We start from the raw sequence: 27,914 nt of genomic DNA, 5'->3' as shown, positions 1-27,914 counted from the left end.
CATGGTTACTTAGAGACTTCTATACAGTAGTTTCAGTGAAAAGAAACTGGTTGCACTTGATTTTATGATGACAGTTTGTAACACTGTATTTTTTTTTACATTGAAAATGAGCAAAAACACTATTAATAAATAATAAATAGGATGTTTTGAAGCAAATAGTTTTGACTCAATTTATCCTGAATAATCAATATCTGCGATTAACATATACAGCAACTTGATTTTTCATCTCTACGTTTAATTTTGATAATAACTGAGTAGAATATCGTGATAATATTGTATCGTGACGCACGTATCGCGATACGTATCATATTGCAACATCCTTGCCAATACTCACCCCTAAAAACAACTGAACATGTTGCTCAGCTGTGCATCCCATGTTATTTACATTATAAATTGCAGTGGATCAGAATATATTTTAAAATTTGTTTTGCCTTGTTACCATTGATTGATTACTAACAAAATAAAATGGCAAAAACATATTAAAAATACAAATAAAATGCTTGAACTCACCAACATGGATCGTCTGTTTATTTGAAAATAAAATCCATCTTTCTTAAGAAGACCTCAATAGCTCTGTTGTAATAATAATATCAGTAATAATAATACATTTGATCTGTGTGCTTCAGGTCCATGAGTAAGTCCTTTTCTATGGACATGGAGGCTAACGCTGATAGCCGTGTCTGTGCGCTTGTGTTTCTGACATAAGTTTTAAGACGCTTCAATGCTGAGCATGAATGCTCATTAGAGGATACATCTTACAGCTGCCTTCTGGGTTCTCACGAGTGCTTATCCAATCACAGGATGCGTAGATGTCAACTTCAGCGTAAGACACAAAAATACACAAATCATATTCATGTCTCATAGAATTAAACCAGATAAATCACACACACTATTTTACTTTACACCCACAAATAAACTCCTTTATAACACTACAGAGTACAGTATGTACACCTCTATGTACATCCAACCTTCAAACACATACTCATTTAGCCATAATTGACAACTCTACTTAAGCTCCTCCCACTATATGAATACATACTTCCAATGGGCACTGTACTAGTATATATAACACTGGAAGCAGCGCAACCAAGAAGATAAAATATGACATAAAGAGAACAGACCAGGGAGAATAAGTTTATTTAAAAATGTATCTGAAAGAAAAATACATGAAGTTTTCTGTGCATGTTTAGGCCAGCAGAGAAGACCTTGCTGGCCCTGACGGCCCACCCCTGGTTTTTGTTGTGTTTGTGTATAACGGTTATCATTTTGTATATTGTTCTCACTTTTGTGTGCTTTTATAGTTGTTTTGTGTGGTATTTCTGTGTATATTTGCTGTTGTTTTGTCATGTGCTACGTTGCGTCCCGTGTCTGACGCAGAGGCTGCTGTTTGCATTGTTCATAGCTATTGTTTGTTTATAAGTATGACAACTATAAATCTACAGCTTTGTCAACACACAAACATTGTTGTTGTGAGTTCAGCTGAGCTACGGCTGTAATTAGAGGCATTAGGTGCATCTCAGTGTAAACACGCCCCCACTGCAGCTTTTGTCCTTCTCTTAAAGCTCTTTGGCAAACACACTGTTTCAAAGTTTGATGCATCGACTTAAAAGATAAAAAATTTTCCTGCTGCTGTTTGTCTTTCACTTGGGTCCTTTCTGTGTGGAGTTTGCATGTTCTCCCCGTGCTGCGTGGGTTTCCTCCAGGTACTCCGTCTTCCTCCCACAATCCAAAAACATGACTAAGGTTGAGTGGAGTCTCTAAATGGCCCATAGGAGTGAATGAGAGTGAGTGGTTGTCTGTCTGTGTTGCCATGTGATGGACTGGCGCCCTGTCCAGGGTGTACCCCCGCCCAGCGCCCAATGAGAGCCGGAGATTGGCACCGACAGACCCCCGTGAAAATGGATGTATGTTTGTCTTTCCTCCAATAACCCAAATAAATCGTGTTGTACAATTGTATGATGTGAGAAACCACATCTTTGTACGATAAACTGATACAGTTTTAATAAATCACAGCAATAGATCATAAATCAAAGTAAGTCACTCCTACAGTATGTGCAGTTTTTACATTTAATTCTTGCACTAATCAATGTCACATCAAAACATAAATATTGGCATCCCTGCAACAAAATCCACTTACAAAAAACAGCAACTTAACATTTTAACAGATTTAGTTTGACAAATTCAATAAAACTCTACATCATGTTTTGTAGAACATGATAGAAGTCATTATTTCTCTCAAAATCGTTGAAAGAACCTAATTTTTCCAAAATCCTGCTCAATCCTCAAATTACTTGACCAGATTTTCCCAAATTAAATAAATATAGTCACTCAAATTATTACATAATATTTTAATTAATTAAATAGAAATTGGTCACAAAATCTATAGACATGTAAAGTGTAGATTGTGTTGGGACTGATATCTGTCATTTATTGCTTAGATGCCGTCAGTTTCTTACATATTTTGTATTTAATGAATGACCCTGCTTTAGAATCCAACAATAGTGAATGTTTTTCCTCCAGATGTTAGTGTTGCTGCTCTCATTGAACTCTTTACATTGTCAGAGGTCATTTTCCTGATCATTTGTGTGAGGACAGAAACAATGAGCGCTCTGAGCCAAATGTAGCGCTGTGGTTTGGACGCCGCGTGCTGCCTCTTGTCCTCGGACCAGAAGCTGTAAATCCAGGTTTTAATTTATCCCCTTCTCGAGCTCCAGCAGCTGAGACGCTGCGTCCATCAGTCACTGAGAGCTCAGTACGTCTAACGTGGAGCGTGTTGTTGTAGCAGCTGGTCACAGCTGTCCTGTCATCAGTGCTTTCAGAGAAAGTAACTAATGATATTTACTGAGACGTGAAAAATCGCTGCAATTCAACCGTGTCATTACTTTGTTTATACTGCAATAAAACACATAAGCTCATTAGATTTGTGGAGAAATGGCCTCTAACATCACTCTCATTTATTACAGCAGCATTACTGTACATGCATTCACAGGACAAATCAGTGTCGTTACTAAGAAATCCATCGTCCAACAACTACTACTGTGTTCCTGTTTGAGATTTTAATCTTTTAAAGAAAGAAATAAAGAGTTAAACTACCAGACCTTCCTCAGCCCTGGCTCATGTTTTATATCTGAAGGTGAAACTTAGATTGTTCTTTATTTTCAACCCCTACGCCCTAGGTTCCCAAAGTGGGGTACGCAAATTGTAAACTAGATTATGAACGGACCAGCATTCAGGAGCCTCCATGCATTGCCACAGATTACACATTAGTCGATGTAAGACATGGTTACAGATGCTGATGATTATGATTATTATTATATGTTATTCCTCAACAGGATAGGTCAAATTCAGAGACACATTTCACTGTAAGGCTACATTATATATGACATTACATCAGTGGTTTCCTACTTTTTTGGGTCGTGAACCCATTTTAATATCACATTTTTGACGTCTCCAGAGACTTTTTCTTTCTTCCTAGAATTATCTGTTGATCATGTTTGTTTGTGACCGCTCCGATATTTTTATACTGCTTTTCATTTGAACTTGGTTTATTTTTAGGAAAGAGAAAATATAGAATATAGTTGTTTTGTTTGTGGTGAAAAACAATTAAATTAAAAAGTTTAAAAAATATTTTTTTAATCATGATGTTTTTATTATTATTATAAATTGTTGGACATTTCAGGGGACCCTATTTGAGTTCCAGGTGACCCAAAAAGGGGTCATGACTCAAGGTTTAAAAACATTTCATTACATTATTATGTTTAAGTGTGCAAGAGTAGGGGGTACATGGCTTCAGGTTAAATGTCTGAAGGGGTACAGGACTGTGGAACCACTGCCCTACGCTCTGATGGCGCCCCCTACGGTGTGTTTTCAACCAGCGTAGGGGGCTTTTCTGTTGTTTTATCCTTTTTTAATCAGTACTGTCCTAATAATTGTTACACACTTGTTTAAACTCTTTTTAATCTGCCCGTGTCCATATTAGTCCTCACATTACTTTGTATATTACCTCATTTATATATGAAGCAGTCTTTAAATCCAATGTTATTTATTTTCTATACAATGAGTATTAGTTTAATCTGAAGGTACGGCTCGTACCACCCTTAAAAATCATTGTATCACATGACAAGGTGTCAACCTATGGAGCAGTTTAATGAACACGTGAAAAGTGCTACTAGTCTGCAGATATTCAAAATACATTATAAGACAAGTGTTTTACAAATAGCAACATCAACAAGACAAAAGCATTTTAGTGCATTTTGACATCACACAGTTATTGCAAACTACATACATTATATTGGTGTTCATGATACTGCATTTATATTTGTTCCAAATACACAACCTGTCCACTATCTATGATGTCATTATTTCTTTACTTCCAAACTCTTTACCACCAATCTACCCTAGTCTACCCACACCAAGGACCCTCTACACAGAAAATCAATCAACTCCACAGTATTGATCACATACTCCAAACTGGACAGTTCATAACTGATTAGTTCTTTTCTTATTATTTTCATTCTTGTCTTATCATCAGTTATGTTTTCCAGTAACGATGTGTTAGCAGTAGGTAGCATATTTGCTAACCAGCTAACTTTCATGGACACAGACAATAGGATCCTTTTACATTTTGGTTGATTACACAGGAAGTCTGCAGCTTAACTTTATTTTTTCACTGCAGATATATTGTATGTAGTTCAGTGACTTTACCTGAATGAACCAACCTAACTGTCCCTGCCTGCTAACATACACACCACAAATGTTTTAATCCTTGAAACAATGATAACACATCCTTCGTAGGTGCAGTAACTAATCATTTCTATTAAAATCTGGTTAGAACTGCCTCCCTCCAACGACTGTCAACCCTTCATCACTCATTGGCCGTGTGGAGCTTTTCATCACCTCTTCATTCACTCCCATCATTATCACCATTAGAAGATCCCAGTCCAATTCCACCGGAGGCTCCAGAAACCAGCAGGTATTTGGACCAGGTCGTAAAAAGCTGCTTTTACAGGATAATAAGTAGTTCAGGAACAACTCCACCATGTCCCAACAGTTCAGAGTGAGAGGATGCAACACCTATAGGTTCAGAGCAGTATACACTCACTACTTCTAGTGTTCAGTGTCAGAGTGGAGCTGTGTGCCAGTGGAGGATGAAGCTGGCTCTGACTTGGAGGCAGTGAGGAAAGTGTTTTATGAGAGGAATCAAGTCCAAGTCACAATAGACAAGACGGGAAAAGTTTCCATCTGGGCTCACGTCCAGTTTCTCTCTGTTCTCCGTGGGGATGAGGTTCATTACATTTCATTACCTCCAACGTATCTCAGCCAGCTGGAGTCTCCAAACCTGCAGAGAGTCTACCAGATATGTGATCTTCATCTGAGCTTCAAGGTTACGTTTAAACTCCAGGAAGTTTAACGTGATGCTGCCAAGATTAGAAATAATTATGTAATTACAGACGTGTGGATGCAATGCTGCCACTGTTTTCTTTAATATATAACTGAGCTCTATATGACGAGGGATAAACTCTATAACTGGGTTGTTTTTGGTGCTAAATAAATGATAAAAAGGAATTGAAACATTAATGTGGAATGGCGTATTAGGGCCAATAAAAAGAAATCTGGGCACTAGGAGATTAAAGTCATAATATTTCAAGAGTAAAGTCGTAATTTTGTGAGAATAAAACGTAAATCCAAACAGGATGTTGTGTGTGACGCGTTCTGGAGAATGTGGAATATTCAGTGAGATTCATATTTGTCTTTATGTTTCACACATGGTGGAATATTATCATCACCACTATTATCACTTTAAGAACTTTGAAGACACTTTGCAGACATTTGCGTTTGTTCCAAAGAACCAGACTGATTTGGAGCTATTAGCCTCTTTTATTGTGGAGGAAAGTGGTTGACTGCAGACATATCAACGTTGGTTGTGTTCACTTCAACTGGGAATTCTAAACGCTGTAACATTACCAGTTTATTAAATATACAGCTTTATTCTCATAAAATTATGACTTGCATCTCGTCGTGCTCAGATTTTATTTGAATGTGGCCCTAATACAGCTTTGTAGAACAACATCTGTGGAACAAAAATAGAAGTTTCTTAATTTATGTCCGTCTTTAATTTATAAATAATTCCCTTACAAGAAACAACAGGAATCTAGTAAAGCTCACCTGTTCTGTCCACTAGGGATTTATTTCACTCACACTGTACACATTATTATTTTGGATAAAAAGTTACTGACTTCATTTCAGATTAAATTGTTCTAAATTAACTAAATTCATCCATGAATCGAATTTGCAAAAACGGATAAAAGAATAGCTTTTGTCAATTAGTGAATTTAAATGACATTGTTTCCTAATTGTTTATTATCATTTCTTATCTTTTCTTGTCTCGTTGTTTCTTATTGTTCGCTTTTCCTTTATTATCTTTATTTCCTCAGACGTCTGGAAGGATGTGAACCTCAGACGTTAATTCATCCTTCCTCAGGATTTCTCCATATGTTTGCATAAGCTCTGGTGCTGTGCTTTTATTTCATGTTGCTGTTATCAGTGTGATGATGAGTCCTTTCTATTCACAGTAATGGCAGCTTTAAAGCTATTTAAAATCTAGCGTTCTTTAAGCTCTCCCATTAGCTGTGACAGGAAGCTGGCACGGCCTCTGGTCTTTACGCGTTACATCAGTTTCCCAGGCAGCAGCCGAACAACAAAACATCACCGTCACGAGAGAATCAGAGAAAAAGAGGCGACATTGTCAGCGTTTTCACTCAGGCATGCTTCGCTCAAGGCTACGTCTGCTTTTAATGCTCAACCACCTCCTCCCATTACTCAGCATCAGGGATACAATGAGCAGAGGATGAAACTACATATGAACCAGTGCTGATCTACTCACAGTCTACGGTCGTGTCCCGAACAGAACGGAGCTGTTGAGACATGAATGCACGGCTGATGAGTGGAAAACAAAGTCTTTAAGCTTTAGTCCAATCTAAAGTTAGGTGCTTTATTTTGTGTTTCCTTTATTTTATTCCTAGCCTTCATATCTTACAGTATATTGACCAGAGAAGAAGAACATTTTCAATATGTAAAACACAAGATTCCATGTCATTTCAACAAATTTACAGGACATCTCATGCACTTCGGTCTAAAAAAAAATCTGAATTTGTTTACCAATTTTCCCGTAATTATTCAATATTCACACTGTCAATTTTTTAGTGTGATTGGATGAATACTTTTTGAGATGTGGACAATTTAGTGAAGGGGGTTATGTATAGATTTTCGTGCATTTTCGGCTTCCATAGAAAACTGAATTTTAGTACAGTAATATAACTCAAATTAACACCATTTTGAACTCTGTCAAGTTTTCATCATGTCAGATAGCCATGCAAAGTGTTCCTCTGGGTCAGAGAAAAACAAATGACTTTACCAGGTTTGAAGCTACAGAGAAACTACCATATGATTCCATCATGAGAACATGTACCTCACAAAGTTTGAATTAGAAAAAACACCCCCAAAAAAGAGAAAATGTAGAATGTGAGACATTTGTACTTAATTATTGTGTTTTCAAAAATAAATGTTTTTCTGATGCAATGGTTTTTATATGTTTTATATTACTAGTGAAAACTAATAAATAATAAATGATTATAGACACAGAGCCAAGCTACAATGGCTCATATAAAGGATTTTCAATATTGGCGAGTGGTGAAATAAACCAAAGTTGGGGTCCAAAATAAAAATGAAGAAGTCTCATATAGAAAAATAGTTTTACATCCCAATAAAGAGTAGCCTCTATCTATCTATCTATCTATAAAGCAAGGAATTTCTATCTGTGTGTCTGTGGCTCAAATATCTCTGTGAATCAGGCTCAGATTGACCTGAGACTTTCAACATGGCTGCTGCTTGGTTCAAAGGTGTGCAACTTCAGATTTGTTTGGACTGCAATGATACCGTTGATTAGTTATTTCATAAAATTGTCCACTGCCACTGGAGTCACCTGCGTGCCTGTTTAATTCAGAATTCAATTTGCATCAGGAATTAAGTGTTTACAAGGTCAGTTTAAAGAGGATTTAACTTTTATTCTGAATTAAAGAGGAATTTAAGCTCCCATGTAAACGTGAGTGTCTCAAAGTGTTTCTCCAGACATAACTTCATGCTACTGTGTTGCTTTTAAATATATGAAAACACAATAATTATCACTCTACATATTTCACAACAAACCTAAATGTCCCTGAAGTCCCACTTTCAAACACAACCTCATTTAACCATCCATGAAAAAGCTACCTCCCACTTTATTATATCTGTACATACTTCCTACGGACACTGACCTAGTGTAGAAGAATGAAAACAGATCAGATTTTTTCTTACATTCCCACATGCAGTTATGGGCCAATGAATATAGTATAAAAAGAGTATTTTTTTTTTAGGTTTCCAATGTGTGTGACCCAAGAATCAATGTCACAAAATTTATTTATCTATTATTGATTATTTCTTTCTTTATTTGTTAGGTTTTCTTTTTTATTGTTTATTTTATGAATTTCTAACTTTATGTGTCTTATAGTTATTTTGTGTTAATGCTGCTACAGCTCTCACATTCTGCAGTGAAGTGTAATGTAACATGTGTCACTGTGTGTGAACTTCTCGTCTTCACTCAACATAGAAACAGTTTTTTTGGTCGTCTCAACATCCTCCTCCTCGTCTCCTGTTTCTATCCACACCTGCTCAGATATTCAGGGCTAAATAGGAGCTAATGTGTTTGTGTTTGTTGGTGTAACTGCAGCAGCATCTGTCCGTACACGCAGCTCCATCACCGTAGGCGGAGCAGCTTTAGAGTGTCAGCCTCGTTCAGGGCATTCCTGCTCAGCTTTGTTGGTTGTTCAGTCGCTCACCTTGGAAACAGCAGCCGCTCAGGATCCTGTTGGAGCCTGAGGACAGTGCACGAGGGGAGTGCACGAGAAGGAGTAATGGAAAAACTCAGCTCAAAGTTGTTGGGTGGGCATCACAGACTTTAGTGATGTCAGCAAAGGGTCACACATGCATCATTCACACCTTCAGCTGTCATTTAATCATAAACGAGTGCTACACTAATCTGATCAATATTAGGAAACCGCAGGACCTTATTAAAATATATGGTTATATAGAACAGGGGTTCTCAACCTTGGGGTCTCGAGACACTGGGAGAGGGTCACCAGATGCTTCAAGAAACTGAGAATATTTTCTGAACAATTTGAGCCCATTTTGGTTAATTTTTACCATTTTTCTGCAACTACACCAAACACAATATTTTAACCTATTTTCATCACTTTTTTTGTCATATTTTTTCTCCTTTTAATGTATTTTTGCTACATTTCTCCCATTTCTGACACTTCTACATCACATTTTAATGCCTTTTCTGCACACAAGACATATTCAGCACTTATAAACTCTTTCCACCAATTTTCCACCATTATTGTCACTTTTAACCTCTTTTCACCATATTTCATGATTAATTTTGCCAATTTAACCACATTCACCATTTGTCCTGCCCATTATTTGCCAGTTTAAAGTAATTGTTCCAATATTGACACTTTGAACCCTTTTTACCACTTTTTCTGTCTGTTTCTATCCACTCTAATTTACAACTTCTAACCAATTTCTGTGGTTTTTAAAATCCCATTACACCACCTTTTTCATAATTTTGGTCACTTTTAACTTATTCTATTTCTGTTTAAAACAAGGATTTCCATCTTTAAGATGACTATAATAATAATAATAATAAACGTTCCTGGATAACAGTGGATATTATTCAGATGAATAAATAAATGTGGTCCTATCATTAACTATTTTTGCAGTGGAACCATCATTAGTTATTTTATCTGATATTCTGCTTTGTTTGTGCTGATCACATTAGTCGTCTTGAGGTTGTTTTAATTGTGCCAGGGTTTGATTCCCTGAAGCTCCAGCTCATTTGACCTGGTGTGAACACAACAGGACTTTGGTGTGGGTCAGAGGAGCATTAGCCATGAACACAATAGAAGTGACCCAGATGTGCACGGTATTGTGGGTAGGAAAAAGAACCACTGAAGACATGAACACACAGAACACAAGGAGCAGTGAGTCATTTATTTTACTGGGTAAAGGGGTCAGGGCAGGGGTCTGCAACCTCCGGCTCTGGAGCCTTATGTGGCTCTTTGACTCTTTTGCAATGGCTCCCTATAGCTTTAAAGATATTGAAATATTTTTAATTTTCTTACCTCCTCTCTCTTGATGGTGAGAAGGCATTCGATAGGGTTGAGTGGCCTTATCTTTTCAATGTTTTGTCACGATTTGGATACGGAGAAACATTCCGCAGGTGGGTTCAGTTACTCTATATAAATCCCACGGCAGAAATTCTGACAAACAAAAATGTGTCTACTCCAATTAAAATAATGCGTGGGTGTAGGCAGGGCTGCCCCCTGTCACCTCTCCTGTTCACTCTAGCATTGGAACCACTAGCCATAGCAGTACGTGCACATACACATATTTCTGGAATTGTAGTTGATCAAGTAGAACATAGACTCTCATTATACGCGGATGACATAATATTATTTCTTTCTCAATTAGATCAATCTATCCCCGCCTTGCTATAACTAATCGATGAGTTTGGTCGTATCTCAGGTTATACTATAAATAGATCTAAATCCTCTATTCTCCTGCTGGACAAGAAAAAGAGAGATACACCTCCTGTAGTAACCTCACAGTTTCATTCAGTCCACCAGTTTACGTATTTAGGAATTAAAATACTCCCAAGTTTGGCTCTAATAGGTCAAAATAATTATGAATCTGTAACTAAAGAAATAACTGATAACGTTAATAGATGGATGTCTCTTCCCATGTCTCTGGTTGGTCGAATCAACATTTACAAAATGAATATACTCCCCAAATTGCTGTACATCTTTCAGAATATTCCCTTACCACCTCCAAATGTTTGGTTTAAGAAGATTAAAACATTAATACTCAGCTTCATATGGAAAAACCAAAGAGCTAGGATAAGGCTGTCCCTACTTCATTTATCTCATGGCGAGGGAGGACTGAAATGTCCAAATATAATGTGGTATTACTGGGCAGCGCAACTTAGGTCCATCAGGTATTATTTCAGTACAACGGATGCTCCCCAGTGGACAGAAATGGAAAATAGGGTCTTAAGCCCATCTTTACCTTTATATATTTTATCCGATTCAGAAGCTAACTTACTTAAAAAAAACCACAAATCCAATTGTTAAGAATATGGTTAAAGTATGGTACAATACTAAAAAAGTTATGAAAGAACCAGTTACTCTGTCACAGCTGAGCCTGATATGGGCAAACCAAGAATTTAAACCAGGCAGAGGTGATGCAGTGTTTAAACAATGGGCACTAAATGGTTTGGGTCAAATTCAGGATTTATACACTGCAGGGTCAGATGATATGATGTCATTTGAAACTCTTCAACATAAATATAATATACATAGGAAATACTTTTTTAAATATCTTCAACTTAGAAACTTTATTCATAAAAACAAAGCAATCTTTTAAAACCATTTAAATCTAAATTAGAGCTCTTAGTTACTGAAGACAGTTCGAAAAAAGGAGCAATCTCACAATTTTATAATTTATTGGCATCAAATTCTTCAAAGAACTCAACTATTAAACTAGAGGCATGGAGAAAGGACCTAGAAATTAATCTATCTCTTGAAGAATAGCGTTCTGTTTGTATAAAAGCCCAAAAACAAACTATTAACTCAAGGTTAAGGATACTGCAATATAAGTGGTTAATGATAGTTTACATCACTCCAGTTAAATTGAATAAATACAACCCTGACATTCCAGATACTTGTACAAAGTGTAATGAAGAAAAGGGTTCACTTTTTCACTGCATTTGGGAATGTAGGGTAATTCAGTCTTTTTGGAATGCAGTTACACAAACTTTAAAAGACATCATCTCAAAAAGCTTAACTCAAGAACCTGCTTTTTTCATTTTGGGAATTTATCCAAACTATCCTAAATACGCTAAATGTGAACGGATTCTTATTGACATTGGTTTACTACAAGCCAAGCTTCTGATTGCACTGAACTGGAAAAGCTGTAGGGCTCCCAGTATTGGTCAATGGGCCAAACAGATGTTGACAATTCTACCAGTGGAATGGATTACATATCTTCTGAAAGGGAAAAGTGACTTGTTTGAATCCATATGGAGGCCATTTATCACCTACGTGGAACATTTGAATCTATCCGAGGATCGTAATGAGGACTCATGAGACTAATCGGACTTGGGACTATACCTTTTGAGTTTTATATTCTTTTTTTTAGTTACCCTTTTTTTGTTTTTTTTTTCTTCTTGGAAATATGGATGTCTCTGTACACTCCTGTAACATGACATTCTTTTTGAAGAAGCAGAACCACGGGTGTGTGTCTGGGAGGTTGTACTGTTGTTGTGTGTTGTAAAGCAAAAAATAATAAAGACATTGTTGGAAAAAAAAAATAAAATTTCTTACAGAGGGTATCAATAATGATTAATGTCATGGACAACAAATAAAATCATGGTAGAAAAAATTGTCAACCTAAAAATAAATCACATTGTGCAATAACTCCTTTCTACTTCATTTCCTGCAACATCTATAGACCATCAACTCTCCACCTACAACCAAAGGGTGAGTGGATTGATATCCTCGGGTTAAATCATTGAGAGGTTTTGCGATGGCTGAGTACCCCTTTATAAAGCAGCAGTAATAGCCTGCAAATCCCAAAAAAGAGTGAGATTAGTTGGAATGGGCCAGGATTTTAGTGCAGCTACCTTTTCTGGGTCAGTCTCAACACCTTTCTCTGAAACAGATATTTAACGGATGTCTGGAAAAATGTGCACTTTTTGGGCAAAAGTTTTAACTCGTAGTTTTGTAGATAGCTTAACACCTTCAGTAGACGACTTTTGTGCTCCTGTATTGTTTTAGAGAAAATGATCAGGTCATCCAAAAACACAAGATGTTCTTTCAAGTGAAGGTCACCCATACATTTCTCCATTAATCTTTGGAAAGTTGCTGGTGCATTAACTCCCTGGGGCTTTCTGTTAAATTCCTTATCTGCTTCATGCATTTCAATTTGGTAATAGCCTGATTTAAGGTCAAGGACTGAAAACCATTTGGATCCAGTGAGGGCTGTAAATGGTTCTTCCACGTTAGGTAACACGTAGGCATCTTTAACTGTTTGCAAATGGAGTTTGTGATAATCAATGCAAAGTCGAATGTCCCCATTTTTCTTCTTAACAACTATTGGGAATGAAAAAGATGATTCTGACTCCTGTATTACACAGGTATGAGAAGCTCTTTAAGGTGCTTTGTAACAGCTTCTATACTGTATCTTGAGGGTGAATGGGTCTTGCACGATGCTTGAATGGAGTGTTGTCATGGATATTGATGTGGTGCTTAGTGCAACCAAAATCCAGGTCATGATGAGAGAATACATCTCACATGGCATTTAACTTGGTGATTACTCTTTCTTTCAACTCTGGTGGTATTGGTGACTTGTCAAAATTGAATTTCAGCAGGTGAGCTTGGCTAACTGATGTTAATGGACTAGTCACAGTGGATACATTCATACTGCGCCAGATCTGCTATGACACCCAGTGAATGTATGGAGGTATCTTGTTCTGACTCATTTCTCATGATGTTTGGAACCAGATGAGGGGAACGAGTAAGCAGGGCGATCAGACAGCTGCCAACACACAAACCACCTGGCAGGCCTGAATCAGGGCTACAGCATACTGACTAGCTGGAATAAAAACTTAAGTGAAACCTTTGAGTACCACTGTGCTGCCAGCAGGGATGAGAACAGGAGTTTTGCTATGCAGGGTTACATCATCGATTTGATTGTTAGAATTTTGTTGGTAAGTTACTTGGAGAGTTTACAACAATACTCAGAGACTAGAGGAATGTGGCTGGAAAAAAAATCTTTTCACTTTGCTGGAACTCATCATAGAGTGTTTCGAGAGTGTTCATACCGATCAGGATTGATGTTGGAAATCCTGGTCTTACATCAGGAACAATAAGTGCCAATGTTGAAACAGTAATGGCATTTCCAACAAAGGTTTCTGGAAATGTTATGGTGGTTTGAATGTAGCCAAGATAAGGAACATATTGGCCAGCGGAACCTTCAACTTGGAGCAAATCTTGTAATGATTGCACAGGTTGATTGAACAGACGTTTATTATAAAATGAAACAGGTATTGTAATTACTTGAGAACCAGTATCAAGAAGACAGGAACTCTTGTGACCATTGACTGTGATATCAGCTGTGCATCTTGACCCAGTAAGTCCTCTTGGTAATCCAGTCTTGGATCTTGACCTTGATAGTTTCTGAGTGTCCCCTATCAGAAACTGCAGCTATTTTAAATGTCCATGAGCAGTGGAATGTTGTTTTTTGTCACTTTTACTGCCTATTTGGAAATTTCTTGCGCTTTGCACTGACCAATGCTGGGTTCGGATCTGCATTGCATTGAGGTTGAATGTGTCCATCTTCCCCACAGCGGCAGCAGAACACAGGTTTTGAATCGGAAGAAGCTGCTCCTGATTGTTTTTCAGACTTCCTCCTCTCAAATCTTTGGGCGGGGTCAAGGGTCACAGGTGAGGGTTTGGTCTGACTGGCAGTTAAAACAGCCAGCTGTTGTTGGATGGAAGTCATCTGTTGAGAGAGCTATTTGGTTAAATTTTTCATCCTTAAATTCTTTGCCGCTTCTCTGTCCTCTTCGGTTTGTAGAGGCAGTAAAAACTCAGCAAAAGAAGGTGGGTGTGATTTCCTTAGCTTTAGTTGCAGTTCTGAAATTAATCCATTATTCCAACATCCTCTACAAAATTGAGCCAACAAGGGGTTGTCAATTTCCCTCTCAGCTACACCTCCTCTTCTCACAGCATGCTGCAGTGCGACTTGGAGTCAAATATTCTGAAGGCTTCTCAGCTCGATTCTGATATGTGTCCATGAAATTAGCATAAAGTTCTTCCTGAACAGTATCATGAACTAAATCAACTAAAAGACTATTCTACTAGACTATTGAATGGAGGACAGAATAGTTAAACTGCCAATGTGGTGGTTAAATATGCATGCTTGATATGTGACAAGAAATTAGCAATTAGCATGTGTTGACTGATAGGATCATGTGTTATGAAATTCAAGTTATTTTTGTAGCCCTTTAAATACATTAACTAAAGAAAAACTTCTTTACATAACATTATTCAATATAATTTTAACTGTATATAATTTTATACACTGTATTGTCTTCATTGAGAAGGTACTTTTTTGGCTCCTGAAGGACTTTAATCCAGGTGAGATTAGGTCAAATGTATCCTTTGAGGATAAAGGTTGCAGACCCCTCAGTTAGGGTCTAACCCCAGTGTTTGATGTCAGTAACAGCGCCTCTCGCTGGCAGTTTGGAATCAAACCAACATGTTGAAATGATCAGCTTTACTTTAGGTCCAGGATATATGTTCTACCTATGGCTGTAATAACAACCTCCAACTTCTTTCAAAGACAAATTTTTATACAATTGTTCTCTTCATCCTCTCCCTGGTCCCCCCCCCCCTCAGCTGCTGGAGTACGTAGGCAAGGGGAAGAGTATCATGGATGTGGGTTTGGCTCAGGCCCGTCAGCCTCTCACCACGCGCTGCCACTACTACGAGGTGGAGATCATCGACGCTGGAGAGAAGTGCTACATCGCCCTGGGCTTGGCCCGAAGGGTGAGCTTTCTAAGAAACACACACACACACACACAGGGATGTATATTGCATTAAAATGTTTTCCAGTATTTGGTTCCACTTCTCTCCACTCAAGCATTACTGACAACACTAATGGTTCCAAACCAAACTTTAAACTGGATAATGGTTCACGTTTCCATGCTCGCTGTGGATCCTCTGGGGTTAAGGCGTGGCGAGGAGCAGTAGGGACGTCCTAAGACCATTTCTTCCAAAATCAGTACGAGGACACTAATAACTGAATGCAAAACACATCAGCCGTCATTTAAATTCAGTTTTGAACAAGTTTACTCTGCCAAAGCAAGTGTAACATAGAACGATGTACACGCAAAGAGAATACGAGTTCACATTGTGTGGTAGGACAATACCAACCTGTGACTTATAAACATTGGTATCTGACCAATCACAGCACACCAATGATCAGGTGTTGATAAATACGGCGGCTGAATTCTATCATCAATAACTTGATACGCCCTTAAATCTTCCTGGTTCAGAGGCCCCGCCCACTGATGTCAAACAAACACTGGCAAGAAAAGAAACATTTCTGAGATGAAAATCGACGTGGAGGAGCAAAACAAAGATGTTGTTTTTGCCAATTCACATAACTGATGAAATACTGCAGCACATCCGCTGCTCCATAGAGAGCATATTGACACACTGCATGTGTGCATGGACAAGAAAGTACTCCAGAGGGAAGATCATCGGCTGCCCTCTCTGAAACATCTGTACAGTTCCTGCTGTGCAGTCTCAGGAAGGCAAACAAACTAGTCAAGAACCCATTTCACCCAGATTACGCACTGTTGGAACTAATGCCCCCTGGCATGTGCCTCAGGACAATAAAAGCGAGAACAAACAGGATGAAAAATAGTTTTTACGCCAGGCCTATAATTGCACTCAACGGACAAAAACCGGACACACACACACACTGTTAGGGAATTGTGCAATAACAGAAACAAAGTGCAATAACAAATGTGAAATGACTTATAGTATGAATGTTGTGTGGTATATTGCTCATGTTAGTTTTTATTTGTTTTTAATTGTTTATGAATGCTTGGTACCTATGCACCTTGAGGATTGCACTTTTTAATTTTGTTGTGCTGCTACAATAAAGTGATTGATTCTCTTCAGTGGACCTGACGTAGATCTGATCGTAGCGTACGCTCACGTGAAAACTGAAGCTTGGTGAATTTGGCACGTCGTACGCTCACATCTGAACATACCAACGGTTGTTAAATGAGGGCCATGGCGCCCTGACTCACTGCTTCTGCTGCTAAAAGTCAAATCAACACTGAACAGTTTAAGTTCCAACATCAATGAAAACAGCAGCTGTGGTTTTCCTTCCTGTCAGTCTGAAAATATTAAAACTATTAAAACTATTTCCACTGCAGCGAGTCCTGGACTGACCTGCTCTGAACGATGCTTTAGATAGAAGAAGAAGTAGGATTGATACATTTTGTACTTTGATCTCCTCAACTGCCAGTCTTCCTCAGAGGCATCTGCTGATTGCTTTGAAGTGTCCTAATGAAGAACATGGAACAACATGGAATTAAAATCAGAATTACTTTATTAATTCAGATGGAAATTGCTTTTGTTACAGTCGCTCAAGACAATATAACAAATAAAAGAATAAATGTTAAACAAAGATGAAAGAAAAAATAAATGTTAAATAAGTGTACAATTAAGTGAAAGACTGTTAAAAATAAGGATCAGATACACACACATTACAGTAGTAAAAAAATAAGATAGATAATACTACTAACAATAATTATACAAATATGATTCCAACAATCAAGTTGTGAGGTTACAGTGATGAATTATACAGTTTGATCTCCACAGGTAGGAATGATTTCCTGTGGCGTTCTGTGGAGCACCGTGGTTGGATCAACCTGGTTCTAAAGGTTCTAAAGGTTCTAAAGGCTTTAAAGGTTCTAAAGGTGTGTCTGTGACTGACCAGCACATCATGACTAAGATGGCCTTCACCTTGGACAGGCTCCTCCTCTCAGAGAGTCCAGTTTAATCCACAACGTCACTGACCTTGTGGATGCGTCTGTTGTGTCTGTGACCCTCAGTCTGTTCCCCCAGCAAACAACACTCACCACCACTGACCATCTCCATCTTCTATGTGATGGATCTCTTGGTGCTGCAGAGTGAAGTAGAACAACCTTTACCTAAACGTTACAGCAGCTTAGCACTAAACATAGCATAGCATGTACATTTGATCAAAGGTTCCATGGATCAGCAGCAGGAGAAGCTCCACTCTTCACATGTAGATATGATGATGTTGACCTTCTTAAAATGGAAAACAATCATTGACTTCTTTGTGATGAGTTGTGTTTTATCATTTTTGACTTTAGATCAGACTCTGCTCAGTATTTTTGGAGAGAATCAATGAGTGAGAAGTTTCACTATTGGACTTTAAACTAACGTAGAAACCAAAGTTGTTGAACTCTACTTGTTGCTGTTGCCAGCGTCTCCTCCTGTTGTTTTGTGATAAGTGTAAATTTGAAGCTCTGAGCTTTGTTTTGTGTCTGTAATCTAAGATTTGTTTTGACCCTGGTGCGGAGCCAGGGCCTGCCCTGACCTCTCAGTAGTGAGATAAGGCTGTGAGTGAATGTACAGCATGTATACGCTGTTGTTTTCCATCAGTACACACAAGGGTTGCTAAGCTGTGGCTCAAAGAGAGATCAAGGATTAGTGAAGGGTGGAGGGAGGGGGAAGGAGGGGGTGGAGGTGAAAAGTGGAACGCTATTGAGAAAGTGCAGCAAGAAAGACAAACAGATACCTAGAGAGGAACGGAACGACCCTGAGTGAGGACACAGAGATGGATGACCTCTGCCCTTTGATCACAAGACAGCACGAAGCCCCGCCCACCAAAGGAACAGCAACTCAATCACCTCTCAATGATATCCCATACCGTACATCAATGTTTCTCAAATAGGGGTACATGTACCCTTAGGGGTTTGTGATGGCACCACAGGAGGGAGGGAGAGAGAGAGAGAGAGAGAGAGAAATAAAAACTATAGAAATAAATCTTTTTGGAGCTAAATACTGTTTGTTTCTACTTTTATACAAAATGTGTGTAATCACTCCTTCATTCAATCAATGTGCTCTATCGTAGTTTTTCATATTATTCAAAGTGTCGTAGTGGAACAAACACAGAACTTGGATTCACAAATGAATGAAAGGAGGAACTTGAGTCAAAAAGGTTTGAGAACCACCCTTTCCTCTGCACACACCCAACACAGCATAACGTGGATGGCTGTTCATCATAGGAATGGGATCCACACAAGGTTCCTGCTGCTTAACAGAAGGTTTTCCTTGCCGCCATGATGAATTCATGTTGGGTGTGGGATACATATGTATGTGTATATACGTATATATGCATATGTGTGTATCCATAAAATGAAGAGTCCGTCCTTAAGACTGCTCTACTGTAAAGTGTCTTGAGATACCATTGGTTATGATTTGGTGCTATACAAATAAAGATTGATTGATTGATTGATTGAACCACTGATGTGCATCAGGGTCTCTCCAGCTCTGTTGAGCGTAGGGGCCCCCAACGTTGAAATTTTTCTCCCCTACGGAGCGATGGCGCCCCCTACGCTCTGTTTTCAGCAACGTTGGGGGGATTTGCTGTTGTTTTTTTCCTTTTGTAATTGTTACCGTCGTAATAATTGTTACACACTTGGACTTAAAGGGACTTCCAGGCGTGCACTGGTTGTTTTAACTCTCTTTTTAATCTGAATAACCCAGAAACAAAGGACTGATGACATCATCACTGTGGAGGTAGGACTGATGACCAATTCAACAAATAACATTTTTATTTTAAAGTAAGGCTGGAACAAAGATAAAAAAAAAACCCAACTTTAGCATTACTTCACTAAATTTGTCCCTCTGAGAATTATACATTTTTAAATTTTCCGTGCCAATGGCGCTCACTTGCGTCCCACACGATCTCCCTATGCTGTGAAAAATTCCTGGTAAGAACCCTGTACATCATAACAGTTACTTACGTTAGTCTCGTATTCTCTGTGGAATACCAGCGTTAAAGACTGAGAGTTTATTTAATGATATTTTATGACTTTTTAAAGGGAGTTTAAACTAATTATCCTAATCAGAACATTACTCTCCAGGGCCCTCATTTATAAAACCGTGCGTAGCTCACCTGCAGCACTTTTTTCTTTATAGATCACAGCCCAGTCAGGAGATCTCATCCTCCTGTCCCGCCCTGGGCACGCCCACATTCTATCATCAAAGGAGATCATGAACATCTAAATGAGCTGCTGACCAATGGGATTCTACCATCATTAGTGGCAGAAGTTGTCACGTGCAGGTGCAGACCCAAATGTAGGGATGGAGGCGGAGTTATTGATCTCTTAGGCATGGTCAGGCAAGCAGCGATTCAGCACACAGGTGGTCAGTCCAGGGAGGCAGAGGTATTCAAAAATACAAAAAAGACAAAACCAAGAACACGGAACGAGGGTAAACAAGAAGGATGTCCAAAAGCAAAAACACTTGTTGCCCAGGTAACAAGTGATAACGTAGAAATGACAAGAAAAAGGAATTTCAGAACGAGCTAGAGATATTAGTGAGGGATGATAGGATTTATTTATTGGTCACAGTAATAAATAAATTAAAACAGTCATCACTGCAGTAAATGGATGAATCGTGATGATGATGTCATCGTGCGCCAAGTTTGTCTGATTGTTTTCACATTTTATATGTTCATGTTCATGCATTAATTTTCCCTCAGAGCCTTAATACAAACATTTAAATTCATGATCTAATGTCTCACTGTTCACATCTATATCTATGCTATGATTTTGTGAATCTATAATAACTGTGATATGTGAACACATTAAATATATGAGATGAATCTGGCTTTAATTTACCACTGTTGTCTGTGCTCCAGGTTCAAGCACCAGTGTTCACATTCTCACTCTATGTTTGTTTCTATAAATCACAACCTTTGCTCTGCAAATGGACGGCGCCATTTTTAAGCCTTGTTTTTTGCGCGAGCAAAGCTTTATAAATGAGGCGTGCGTGTGTTCCAAAGGCCTAAACGTGCCGTCCCAGATCTCGTGTTCCTCTCCCAGTTAAACAAACAGACCTGCATTAGCAGCTGTGGGTCGGGCCCCTATAGTGGATCACATACCAACAGAAGCTCCAGCTGGGCTCATTTAGGGCTTAAGTGTTATTTTTAGGCAGCTCTGATGTGTCAGAGCGATAGCTGCAGGAGATGATGATGTTTCCCTCCGTACCCGCACCTTCCCACTCAGACTTTTATCCAGACTTGTTTACTCTGTCACTGGGTGGAAATGCAGGCAGTTCTGATGACACCCTGAACGCATCACCAGCTGTACGCTATTGTTGTGCTTTTATATGAGAAACACATTAAAGGTCAGGAGTGGAATCCTTTTAGTATCTGTTAGTGAAGGTCGTGATAGTAAACAGTTGGTTACAGGTTTCATTGAGGGCGTATCACCACTCATTGTGTTTTACTTTAAGGCAGTGGGTCCCAACCAGGGGCACTTGAACACATCTGAGGGGATACACAGACCTTTTTAGGGTTCACTCACTCACAGTGAAATAACGCCGCCTTCAAAATTAAGTTGGTTTTTTTTGAGCCACTGGAATGGGTTTGACGGCCGACTTTGGGTCCAAAACAACCACATGTTGAGAAGCTCTGCACTAAAGTAATCAGTCGTGTTTTCTTCATGTGCACCGTGGCGTTTTTAAAGACATATGATGTATCACAGGTATACAGAAGAACTCAAATGCAACGCAGGAAGGAATAGACAGATACTGAAATATCTAAATAAGATTGAATAAACGGGCCCCGCACAAAACCAGGAAGATAACTGAAATATTCCCCACTCGGATTTGTTATTTAATAAAGAACTCAGATTCCACCCTTAATAATCAAAAACAGGAACTCTCAATTCCCCACTTTAATAATCACACTCAGGAACTCTCAATATTTTCTAGGAGTTTGAAGTCTCTCTTAACGGGTTGATTATCTAGCAAGAGTCTGACTGAACAGAGGGAGGATATATAACCTCCTCCAACATGACGAGGGAATGAGGAGCAGCTGTGGAGAGCAGGAAAACATGGACAGGAACAGGGAGTGAATAAGGAGGTAAACCATAACTAACTAAGCAGACTCATGACATGATGGCTTTGAGCAGCTGATCCATTCATCAGACTCAGTCTGCTCTCTGCATTAAAGATCCATAAATCTGCTCTGTGTGTTCAACCTGTGGTCAGCGTCTCCGTCTACACCGCTGATCACATCAGATTAGCACCGAGGGCTCATCAATCAGTGACAGTCGCTCAGAGGAATTATCCGTCTGTGGTGCAGACGATTTTCCTTCCTGTGAGTCTGTGCTGGGTTCTAATCGTGTTCCTTCTCTTTCCTGGTCCCAGTCCCAGCAGGATGTGATGAGATGTTTCCCTAAAGATGAGCCTTTAAGCTCTGCACTGTGTCCTTCTGCTTCACACATCTATACGGGTACAGTGACCCAGTCTGACCCAGTCATCAACTGGACTGCACTGGTGTGAGATATGTAAAGCCAACATCAACATTTCCTCATATGTGACATTGAATAGGATATTAACATTTATTGCCCCGCCCCTCTCCTTTGGAACATTTTTAAAACTTTTCCACAGTTAATTTGTTGCTCAAACTGATTTCTGTGTCGTCTGGATTTTTCTAAGATTGAAATGTGTCAGTCTGAAGCGTGAGAAAGCAAGAAGCAGCATTGACCTTTCACCTTCTTTTTACACAACAAACCAAAGGATAAACAAGGCAAATGTATTTCTTTACAACATTTCATACACATTTCAATGTGCTTTACATGATTAAAAAGTGCAACAGAAAACATTTAAACAGTTTAAAAATCAATAAGAACATTAAATCAACAATAATATAGTTATAGATTATAATTTATTATATTAGAAATCTCCCTCTTAGTCATACACAGTAGAGAAATGGATGCTGACTTCAGCTGTTTGCAGCATAACAACTAAAATGTTTGCTATGAACTCTGGGCTCCACTATCTGACCTGTGTCCATAGATGTGACTAACTAAAAGTCTGACTAAAACTTCTTCAGTTGGACTAAATACCAACATGTGATAAATGGTCAGTAATGTTTAATAAAGTTAGAGTAACATAAAGAATGAACGTGTTGGTCGTGTTTATGTGTATCAGACACAGGTTGTAGGAGGTGAACAGGTGAACATTAAAGGATGAATCCTGTGTTTCCACAGAGGAAGGGAAGGTGTAGCTTAGCTCAGAGCTAATTATGTGTGAGTCACTCTCTGCTGCAGTCGGCCCGCTGGGTGTTTCTGTGGGCAGGGTGAGACCTGCAGTAAGACTCACATCACATGGAGAGGAACTCATCCTCAGCTTTGAGAAACACTGAGGAGTTTCCACAACACAGCGACCAGTCACCGCCGTTAGCATGTTAGCACAAAGGAGGAGACACAGAAACCATCAAACATCTCCTCATCCTTCATTAAAGGACCTGCATCATATGTAACAGTGTTTACATACACGTGCTGTGACTGAGTGTTGATGAGAAACACCGTAATAATAGAAAAGTGTGCAAGGACATCAAAAACAAGAGTTTCCTTTGCTATATTTAGTCCCCTAAACACTACAGTAGAGATACTAGTGTGTGTGTGAAATGTTAATCAGTGTGTACCTTCATGTGTGTGTGCAGGATTACCCCAAAAACAGACACCCCGGGTGGAGCCGAGGATCTGTGGCTTATCATGCAGGTGAGGAAAAAAAACTCTTTGTTTTTAAATCAAATAAAACCTAGAAAGAAAATACACTTTTAGTTTGATGGATGCTTATAATAAAGCTGTCAGATCTAGAAAAGAAAAACCCAATGTGCAGATTCATAAAATGATGACGATGAGGATTCTTTAAAAGAAACAAAGATCAACAACTTAAGACACGTGTCAAATTTGAGACCCTGGGACCAAAGCCTTTTAAAACATCCAAATGGGTCCACAGGGAAAAGTAAAAATGTCAGAGAAAACATGAATCATTGTGTAAAGGACCAAATAATGTAGTTGTAGATATCTCATAGGGTTTCAAAGGGCCATAAAATATCTGGCAAATTTCCACTGGAACTTAAGCTCTGGAATTTTGTCAATATTAAAAAAATAGAAACTTTTCATGGGAATTGTTTATTGAAATTAAGCAGACACCGTATCATATCCAATCTTAATATTGGCATCCATATTAAAATAATACACTTTATAAAAAACACATTTCAGCTGATTTATTTGGAAGTAGAACTTTACAATTATTCAAGTGGAGTTTCATTGAATTGTCACAAATGTATCTACTATATTTGCAGTCGTTTGTAGTTTTTCCATTTCTACTCTCAAATTATTGAAAGAAATCCTAATTTTTCCAAATTTCTGCTCAATCCTCAAATTATTTAACCAAATTTCCCCAAATTAATTAAATATAGTCCCTGCCTGTCACCTATTGCTTGGATATTGTCTGTGCCTTATATAATACATATGTTCTATCATTTATACATGTACAAATAATCTATATTATCTGCCGTCCACTTCAGATCAAACTTATCCATATTTGTCCCCTGAACTGAAATGAGTTGGACACCCCTGGTTTAAGATGTTAATGATGTAGAACTAAACGTGTTGTAGGAAGTGGAAAGGAAGGAGGAGGAAGTGGAGGAAAATGAAACATTTGTTTCCCAGAGAGAGTGACATGATTGTTGTGCTATGTCTGATAATCCTCTGAGGAAGATGGATGGTGAGATAAGATGAAGGTATCGCTTTCAGTCTGATAAGGACTAACAAGATGTTAGCTGTGATTAGGAAGCAGCTGCTAACAGTAGCTGTTGGAGCTGATCTGGTATCACGTTAGCGCTGTTGATAGCTAAGCTGGCGGCGCTGATAGCGAGCGGTGCTGAGGCCTTCAGTGGGACTTCTGATGTCTGAGGAGATAACGTCACAAACAACCCAGACTGAACATGTGTGAGAAGATAAGTGACTAAAGACTGTGTTTCTCCTGATGTTCCTCACTCTGAAGGAAACAGGTTTAGATATGATCAGTGTGTGATGCTGTCATCGCTGATTAATCCACCTCCTGACACCACTCGTTGGTGATCTTAGCGGCAGATTCACTAAGATCTGAAATAAAGGCTGGTAAACCAGGTGCACCCCTAATTCCTTTGGTGTCAGTGGTTGCTCACCTGCTGTGGTTCACTAACATTTCACCACTAGTAGGTGTGATTTTAGACGTGGTGGAGACGCCATATTTAAATGAACATTTTGCTCGTTCAACGTGGAGAGGTAAGAACACAGAAGCACTAAATGACATTTGAAGAAGTTCAATTGGAGGCAGATGGGCTTCTCTGTCTGCTGCACACACATATAATAATATAGAAAAATAAATAATCTAATAAATAAATATATATATATTTTACTTTAAAACCTATATTTCTTCCCCTAATTTAATGTGGGTGCTCCACTAGGTCCTGTAACTTTGCTCTTAAAACGGGTGGATTTGGACATAAACGTCCTATTGATCTGTTGATACCATTGATCTGAGTTAATACAGCCTACTTTACATATTGATTAGAGGGAAACACACACTCCTGATTGGGCTTTGTATGGCTTATTAGTGCGTAAAGTGACGTTTGCACACGTTTTCATACCCCTAAACCTTTAGCGTTATGTATCTTAGCATACGGTTTCGTAGTGCTAGCATTAGCATAACAACAGCTACTGGACGAATGATGACGAATTTCCTCATTGATTTCATGTTTCCCGTTCTGTTCAGGAAATGTGATGTTGATCCTTTGGTTGATTTTGCCGTCAGTCGTGGTTATTCTTCAGTAGTTTGTTACAGTCAGTGATTCCTCTCTCACTTCAACCACCAGAGCGTGTCAGCACACTGTTTAAGGGAGAGTAAAGCTCCCTTTAGAAGAGCTCTTCTTCTCTGCAAACCTCAGAGTTGGAACTGTCGCCCTGCTGTCACAGATTGTTTTTTGGGTCACAACTGTTTTGTTGTTTTTCTGTAAACAAAAGAGGTTCACATCAACATTCAATCAGGCTGAATGTTTGACTTTAATAGAAAACAATGGGAGGTTTACAATCACATGATTTTAAGATGGAGGAACACAGGCTCTAAAACTGTAAAGTAGTCCTGTTTTTAAAAGGAAATTAAACAAATAAGAAGCATAATAATGTGTTTTGTTAAACATAGATCTACTAATAAGGACATTTCAAACAATTTTGGCCACATTTGTAAAAACAGTGGAGGATCCCTTTAATAATGAGCTGGAATGGAATATCAAAAACAACAGAACTGATGCATTGTGGGTAATCATGTGACCATTTTCAATACTCAGTGAGTCAACACAACCTGCTGCAGAAACACACACACTAACATGCTGAGTCACTACAGCAGCACCAACCTGAGTAAAGTCACACACCTACAGCTGTATGGTTTCATTTATCCACTGATAAACTAATATTAATGTGTAATCCTTCAGTTTGGGGTAAAGTGTAGTTCCATAGTGACGTGTTCCTGATAATGAGGAAGTGTGTGAGCGTTCACACTGTAACTCAACAGAAATATTATTCCATGTCTGCATTTGTTTGCTTTGAAAATCTGCACCTTTTTGTTTTGATAGAAATGCTTTAGTTTGACCTCCAGATCAGCTTCTTGTTCACTCTGCACATTCCTGTCGTGTTTGGAGTAAACGTATATACACTCTAGCCCTGGACGGACTGATAATAATAACAGTTGATGCTGTGTGAGCTCCGCTGGGCGCCGTAGATGATTCGTCCTCGCTGACTGACAGACGCTATCAGACGCTCACTGAGGCTCTCTCTGAGACCTGGAGGCTGCTGCGCTGCTGGTTCGGCCACAGAAATGTGCAGAGCTCCCATTAATCTTCTTTGTTAGAGCATAACATGATGCGTGTGGTTTTCCACGCTCTCCTCATACCTGGGCTAAGATGGACGATGGCGTTCAGCTGCTCTAAGTCAACACTCTCTCTACTCGAGTGGCTCAGAAACCTCAGGCTTTCTTTGGCTGATCCACAAATACTTGTCATACAGCAGCGTTACACACACAGTGTGTTAGCGGCGCTAGCTGTTAGCTCTCTGTTTATTCACTTTTATGGTCAGTTTTTATTTTGGAGCTCAGGATATCACTGCAGCAGCCAAAGCTTTTATTGGCTTCACTTTGACTTCTTAGTGACTGACTTTGTTTTCACCGTTATTCTGAGGACTCTCAGAGTCATATATATATATATATATATATATATGTGTAATATACAGTATGTACTGGTGCTTACACCATATCTGTTCTCTGCTTTGAGATTAGATTAGACTTTATTAATCCCAAAACACAAAAATCACTCATTACAGCAGTGAAAGATAAAAGTTCATTTCATGTCATTTCAACAAATATCCCACACACTTCAGTCTAAAAAAAATCTAAATTTTTTTACCAGTTGTTTTGTAATTATTCAATATTCACTAGGGATGTAATGATTCACTCAACTCCCGATACGATTTGATTCACGATACAATTCTCTCAGGATTTATTTTACAAAATAAATCCTGAGAGACAAATAATGACTTCTTCAGATAAAATACTATTTTCTTTTATCTTTCATTGTAAAAGAATCCCTTGATAAATTATGCAAAACAATGCAATTTAATAAAAAAAAAATCCTGAATGAAATAAATAAATAAATTGTAGAAATGAAGAAGTTTATTCATTTAAATTCTGTCTCTACAGTAAACTATGCTAAACTACATAATAGTTCCTTTTCTTTTTAAAAGTGCAACTGAAAATGTATTTTGTGCTTTAACAATTGGACTTTTAAACAAATCCCATATGAAATAAATAATATAAATAACAAACTATGGTTTTCATTCTCTCTCTCTTGTTTCTTTCTTTCCTCTCTCTGACCTCTGACCTTGGATTTCACATGTTCTTTATTTCTCATCTCTTTCATTTTGTCTTGGAGAAGCCAACATGCTTCCACACTTCTGATTTAAAACACGGTGGTGTGTCCTGACATTCAAATTCTAAATAGATAGCACCCTTTGCTGTAAAAAAAATAATAAATTAAATTAAATTAAATATATATATATATATACAGTATATATATTATTATTATTATTG

The 27,914-nt window shown here is 38.4% G+C and overlaps 1 protein-coding gene across 3 annotated transcripts in view; it reads left to right on the top strand.

Moving 5' to 3' along the window:
- The window catches only part of spryd3 (SPRY domain containing 3), a 57,135-nt gene that overhangs the window by 18,618 nt on the left and 10,603 nt on the right, over nt 1-27,914 (top strand). For 2 of the 3 annotated variants that reach the window (XM_028453278.1, XM_028453279.1), the window contains exons 7-9: nt 4,832-4,972; nt 15,555-15,704; nt 23,446-23,503. In XM_028453278.1, the coding sequence (XP_028309079.1) occupies nt 4,832-4,972; nt 15,555-15,704; nt 23,446-23,503 (349 nt within the window). The remainder of the gene's footprint in view (nt 1-4,831; nt 4,973-15,554; nt 15,705-23,445; nt 23,504-27,914) is intronic. The other variant, XM_028453280.1, reaches the window with a different exon arrangement.

This window comes from Gouania willdenowi, chromosome 7 (assembly GCF_900634775.1).
Source record: "Gouania willdenowi chromosome 7, fGouWil2.1, whole genome shotgun sequence".
In the NCBI taxonomy this organism is placed as follows: Eukaryota; Metazoa; Chordata; class Actinopteri; order Blenniiformes; family Gobiesocidae; genus Gouania; species Gouania willdenowi.
The sequence above is the reverse complement of the archived record's forward strand: the minus strand, read 5'-3'. Positions and strand labels throughout refer to the sequence as shown.